Source organism: Sinocyclocheilus anshuiensis, unplaced genomic scaffold (assembly GCF_001515605.1).
Source record: "Sinocyclocheilus anshuiensis isolate Anshui unplaced genomic scaffold, SAMN03320099.WGS_v1.1 scaffold1303, whole genome shotgun sequence".
Taxonomy (NCBI): Eukaryota; Metazoa; Chordata; class Actinopteri; order Cypriniformes; family Cyprinidae; genus Sinocyclocheilus; species Sinocyclocheilus anshuiensis.
Window position 1 is genome coordinate 1,068,116 of NW_015537954.1, and position 6,330 is coordinate 1,074,445.

At 43.4% G+C, this 6,330-nt stretch overlaps 2 protein-coding genes across 2 annotated transcripts in view; both read left to right on the forward strand.

The window, feature by feature from the left end:
- Positions 1–4,776, forward strand: part of LOC107665397 (high affinity cAMP-specific and IBMX-insensitive 3',5'-cyclic phosphodiesterase 8B-like) — a 6,613-nt gene extending 1,837 nt beyond the window's left edge. The window contains exons 2-5 of the mRNA XM_016456274.1: positions 533–572; positions 1,062–1,118; positions 3,721–3,911; positions 4,545–4,776. Coding sequence (XP_016311760.1) covers positions 533–572; positions 1,062–1,118; positions 3,721–3,911; positions 4,545–4,734 — 478 coding nt within the window. The 3' untranslated portion in view covers positions 4,735–4,776. The remainder of the gene's footprint in view (positions 1–532; positions 573–1,061; positions 1,119–3,720; positions 3,912–4,544) is intronic.
- Positions 4,777–5,158: 382 nt separating this feature from the next.
- LOC107665234 (high affinity cAMP-specific and IBMX-insensitive 3',5'-cyclic phosphodiesterase 8A-like) overlaps positions 5,159–6,330 on the forward strand; it is a 9,184-nt gene continuing 8,012 nt past the window's right edge. The window contains exons 1-3 of the mRNA XM_016456033.1: positions 5,159–5,296; positions 5,789–5,862; positions 5,991–6,155. Of these exons, the coding sequence (XP_016311519.1) occupies positions 5,188–5,296; positions 5,789–5,862; positions 5,991–6,155 (348 nt within the window). The 5' untranslated portion in view covers positions 5,159–5,187. The remainder of the gene's footprint in view (positions 5,297–5,788; positions 5,863–5,990; positions 6,156–6,330) is intronic.

Genomic DNA, 6,330 nt, shown 5'->3' on the forward strand with positions numbered 1-6,330 from the left:
CAGTGGAGCTGAGAGCGGCTCGGCTCTAGCAGGATTGAGTGCTAATCTGGATCAGGACAAAAATACCTGCAGAGAACAGAGCGTTCACTGAATGAGGAGGAGGAGGACCTTCATCACTGCTCTCAAACTAATATGGAAATGTCATATATACCCATAGATACATATATGAAAAATAAATGTATTAATTAATTAAAAAATAATAATAACGATTTTCCTGTAGCAACTGCTGGACTGAGAAATGTAACATTATGTACATGAGTAACAGTATTTCAGTTTTGGCCTGTGAGAGTGTGTCTATTGGCTGTGTGTTTCTGGATTGTGTTTGTCTCAGGTCATAGCACGATGCTATACATTTTGCAGCAATATTTGCACATTTGGCTTTTTCGCTGAGAATGAAACAAAGTTTTTCAGTTGGGCTACAAATGTTTAATTGGGTAAATATTTGATGAATTTTAGGGTAATAGTGGTTTCTGATGGTTAGGTATTTGGGGCATTCTGTGAGGAAGTGCAGCTCTGTCTCTATCTCTCCCAGACTGCAGTGGGAGCAGAGTCTCTCTCCACGGGAGAGCCAGGTTTGTCTGCGCCGACCCGTCTCTACAGACAGACTGCTCGCTGAGTGTGAGACAGACTGTGCTCGCTGAGTGTGTGTGAGTGTGAGACAAACTGTGCTCGCTGAGTGTGTGTGAGTGTGAGTAGTTGATGGGAAAAGTATTCTTATAATGCATTCAAAATTCTAAATAATTTGTAATATATAATTATTCACGGTATTTAGAAGTGCCCACGATAACAATATCGTGCATATTCATTACCGTGTTATATCGCATTACCGAATACCGGCACAAGTCTAGTGTGTGTGTGTTTGTGTGTGTGTGTTTGTGTGTTTCCATTTCCTTCTCATGTTGTCTGTTTTGGGATGCTGTCCCGTGGAGGGATGGTCTCCATGGTAACCGAGCATCATCAGAGAGGATGCTAGAATCATGTGCTGCATTCATCATTTCTGTGATCCACAGATCATGTGGAGTCGGATCACTGAGTGTGTTTGTTCTTGACTGTCGTTTCAGAGCACGTTAACGGAGGTGCAGTTTGGACCAATGAAGCTCTATGAAGATCAGCTGCAGGTACCGGCTCTTCCGCACTCATACTCCGTGTTTATACACTATGTTTAGAAGGGTTTCTGTAGTAACTCCACTAAACAGTGAGTGAGAACATGCAGAATATCAGGCTTCTTGCTCATTATGGTGTGTATGAGTGTGTGTATGAGTGTGTGTATGAGTGTGTGTATGAGTGTGTGTATGAGTGTGTGTTTGTGTGTGAGTGTGTGAGTGTGTGAGTGTGAGTGTTTGTGTGTGAGTGTGTGAGTGTGAGTGTGAGTGTGTGTGTGTGTGTGTGTGTATGAGTGTGTGTTTGTGTGTGTGTATGTATGAGTGTGTGTTTGTGTGTGTGTGTATGAGAGAGTGTGAGTGTGCGCGCGTGTGTATGTGCATGAGTCTATATAAGTGTGTGTGTGTGTGTGTGTGTGTGTGCATGAGTCTGTGTTCTATATTGGGAGTTTCATTATCGCTCATTAATTCTTCAAGCTAAATTTAGGAAGGTTGAGTGAATCTGACCTGACTCCTGTATCCTGAGGTTTCTGGAGCTCCCATGAGAAGATGTGAATTATCGCTCCGTGAATCCTTCAACAGACGCGTCAGAATGATTCGAAAGGCCTGTAATGTGTAGAAACTCAGGAGCACAGAGTCTGGGGTTTGACAGGCGGCGTCACACAGTGCCCTAAAATCCCAAACTCAGTGACTCACAGTTCACTTCATTCACAGCCATACTCTATGAGCCAGTGAACTCCAGAACAATGTAGTTAAAACACCTCTGGCTTAGTGTTAATTTAGCAATAGCGTTGAGTTAGTATTAGTGTTCGTTTAGCATTAATGTTGGGTTGGTGTTAGTGCTGGGTTAGCATTAGCCCTAGGTTCGTGTTAGCATTTGTGTTGGCGTTAGTATTCGTTTAGAATTAGCGTTGGGTTAGCATTAATATCTGCGTTTCCATCCACCTATTTTTCTATGCATTTTGGAATATCACATAAAAAGATGCTGGATGGAAAATGCCAAGATGTGCGTTAAGTTCTAAAAATGTGCATAAACTTTGTGGAGTGTGGAAATTAGCGGTGCTCCGATCAGGATTTTTGAGACCGATCACAGAAAGCAGTATCTGCCGATACCGATCTTTTTAAAGCCTTCTTTTTATCATTTATAACTATTTATAGTGATACTCCAACCAGGATTTTTAGACATTAATTCAGGACCTGAATTTCATTTTTGAAAATGTGGGTAATTCCCCTCTTAGGTGTCTCTTGTGAAGCAGCTTTCACACAGGAATCCGCTACTGATCCGCGGCTGTTTACCACAAACACAACATTTACCCATTAGTTTGATTTCAAATCCAAACATTGTCACTGAAAATGCTTTTTCAGCATTGCAATTCTTTTTTTACACAGTACAGTAATACAATCTATTATTGTTTGTCTAAAAGTGCTCTTTTCCTTTAAACCTAGCTAAAAAGCCATATGTGTTGACTGTGAAACACAGTAGACTTTAATTATATGCATTTATGGTGTAATTACTACATTTTCGTGTCAATCCATGTTAATTTTTACTGCAAACAATGCGCTGTTACTTTAATTCAGTGCTTGCAGCGCAGCAATAGACTCGGTGTGGAAACGATCTCTGCTCTGCTGCAGACGCACCGCTCCTGAACGCACCGCCGGACCGTAACTGTGTGCAGTGTGCACGCTTTAATCCGTTAACATGAGCGCGGAGAAATACACACCACATTCGCACTGCAAACAGAGTAATGTGAACCTGGCGTTATGTGTGTGCGCTGCGAGTGTGCATGAGCTCAGTCTCCAGGAGAGCACGCGAACACTGGCAAGAATTAAAAAGTAATGCAATTTATCAACTTTAGTGACGATGTGACAGTGCCTCGATTGTGCAAGTGACGATTCCTGTGTCAACTGTGCAGCTCGCTTATAGACAGAAGTGATGTGTGGTGATTCACTCACGCTGTTTGTACGCCTCACACAAGGTTTACAAATTACTTTATAAGTTATAAATAAAGTTATTTAATAACACGCATTAAATAAAGAAATATGAAGACTGAGATGGTGCCGCTGCATGTCATGCCAAACCTCTCACAGCAGCGTCATCAGCTTGAGATCTGTTTATGAGATCGTTCTTTATAGAGACCGCCGATCAATCATCCCAAAGCGATTATCGGCCGATAGTGATCGGTAGCCGATCAATCGGATCACCCCTAATGGAAATATAGCTAATGTTGGGTTAGCATTAGCATTGGGTTAGTATTAGCGTTGGGTTAGCGTGAGGTTAGCAGTAAGTGTTGAGGTTCGTGCTGTGGTGTTGTGCCTGTGTTGCAGAGCTTTAATTACTGTTGGAAAGTGAAGCAGTGATTTCCTCTTCCTGTTTTTGTCCTCCCAGCTGATCCCACATTCCCTCAGAACACACGCCGAGCGTCCGAGCCGTCCATCCACACAAACACAGTGTTTCATTCTTCTGAACCACTCCAGTGAATCAGCTCGTATTATGTTCCTGTTATTGATGGAAGTTGTTGTTGTGGCTGAATGTGTTTTTATCCAGCACTGTCTCACACTGATGACGGCTCTGTGTGTGTGTGTGTGTGTGTGTGTGTGTGTGTGTGTGTGTGGGTTGCAGGTGCTGTTAGTGTTTGCCAAAGACGATGCTCAGAGTCACAGCTTCTGCTGGGCGTGTGAACGCGCTGGTTTCAGGTGTAATGTGGCCCGAACGCCAGAAGCGGCGCTGGAGAGCTTTGAGGAGAAGAACCACGATCTGATCATCATCGATCACAGACATTCCAGATACTTCAACGCTGAAGCGCTCTGTCGGTACGTGTCGTAGTTTGGGGCTCATTCCACCACAGAGGAACAGAGAGGGTGAAGGGTCTGGAAACTGATCAAGACATTGACCTTCAATCCTAATGAAGCTGCATGCACTGTGAAATAAATGGTTTATTTGAAGTGCAAAGTTTAAATGTGACTCAAAACCATCGGATCAGTTGTAATGTTGAGAAGCGTCAAACTAACCCTGTGACGTCACATGCTGCGGTCAAACACTATAACAAAACATCCTTTTTTCTTTAAAATGGTTACATTAATTGTGTTTGTTATATATTTTAATCAGTGGAAATCAGTTTACTAAATAATGTAAACTTGACTGACTGCTTTACTTCCACTTTAACCGAACAGCTCTTCAGTGTTGAAGAGTTGACTCTCGACCGCTCGTACTGTACGTTCTCGGGTATCAATGTACCGCATTCTCAACGATAATTAGTTCAAGTGTAATTTAACCACAAGAAATTATGTCCACTGGAATCCCACTGTATGCAGTGTTCACATGGCCTGCTTGAAAATGTAAATGTTTTTTGTACATTCATTGTGTTTCAGGTTTGTGTCTCAGAAATGCTGAAGTGTGTGTTGTTGTTGTTTCTAATCCTCATTTTATTTAATTTTTTTTCTCAGCTCAATTCGAGCCATCAGCTGCTCTCACAACACTGTGATTGTGGCTGTAGTGAAAAGGTTTGTGCCCAGATCTCTCTCTCTCACACACATACACACACACTCACTCACTCACTCACACACACACACTCAGCTGGAGGAGCGTTTGAAGCCGCAGACGCTGGACTTTCATCACACAGGGGTTGAACTTTGATTCTCCGTCAGACCTGAGACCTGCTTCTGTATGCTGTTTAGATCCTCTGTCGTGTGTGTGTGTGTGTGTGTGTGTGTTTCAGGAGTGGCAGGGGGTTTATTATGCCAAAAAGAAGAACGGAGACAGTGTGCAGCAGAATGTGAAGATGACGCCTGTCGTTGGACAGGGAGGGTAGGCAGCGTTTCTGTCTTTCTGCTTTAAAGTTTTACTCTGTTCCTTTAGAAAATCAAATGACTGATTTCAGCTTCATTTCAAAACAAACGTGTTTATTTTTATTTCTGAAGAAATGTAATTCAGCTTCCTGCTGGCCGAGGGTCAGGTGACTCTAGTTTGATCGTGTGTTCACATGTTAATATGTCTGTCTCCGTCTCTCCTGTAGTAAAATCAGGCACTGTGTGTCTGTTAACAGGCCTTTAAATGTGTGTGTGTGTGTGTGTGTGTTCAGGTGTGCTGATGTGTTGTTGTTGTCATTGTGTGTCAGATATTCAGCAGTCCAGCAAGCATAAGGACCGAAGGAAAGGATCGCTGGACGTTCGCTCGACGACCTCTAGAGGAAGTGATGGTGAGATGACACTGCTGACCCCGCCCCTCACTCAGAGCCCTTCCCAAAGCGGAGCGTCCAGATTTAGCTTTAACATGTAACTGCTTCGGTGTGCAAATGGCTCGTCACATCATATGTACATCTGTCCGCTCATCTTTAGTGAGTTTACTGTATTTAGGATTGGTTTTTAAAGAAATTAGCTTTGTCGGCGGTGATAGCTTGTGGTTTGTGCTGTGCTTCCGGTGACCCGAGTTCGAATCCAGACTCATGGTCCTTTGCCGATCCCGTTCCCATCTCTCTCTCTGCCCTATGCTTTCCTTTCGTATCTCCACTGTCCAATCAACAATAAAGGCATAAAATACCCCAAAAATATAACTTCATAAAAGAAATGAGCTTTATAAAACATGTCTCAGTCTGACAGCCATAAAACTCTCCCTGACTAACCCTTGACCTCTGACCCTGTGCTCAGGAGCATGTGAAGTGAAGGATGTTTTCAGATGATCTTGTGTTTAGCAGGAAGTTCTCAGAGGAGATACTCGTCTATGGCCAGAATCCACTCCATGACTATTGAAGCTCCCATCACTAAGGTACATTAGTGTGTGTGTGTGTGTTTTTGCAGGCTCATGTTAAAAAGTGGGGCATGTATGTGTGTGTGTTATTGTGGTTGTGTGGGCTCATGTTTTAATTCTGAAAATGTGTGTGTGTGTGTGTGTAGGTGATAAACATCATCAACGCGGCTCAGGAGAGTAGTCCGATGCCGGTGGCCGAAGCGCTGGACCGTGTGCTGGAGATCCTGCGGACGACAGAGTTATACTCTCCTCAGTTCGGTACTAAAGAGGAAGATCCTCACACCAACGACCTGGTGGGCGGATTGATGACTGTAAGTCTCTCAGTGCCTCTGATCGCCTTTGAGTGTGTGTGTGTGAGTGTGTGTGTGTTTGAGTGTGTGAGAGTGTGTGTTTTAGTGTGTGTGTGTGTGTTTGAGTGTTTGAGTGTGTGAGTGTGTGAGTGAGTGAGTGAGTGAGTGAGTGAGTGAGTGAGTGAGTGAGTGAGTG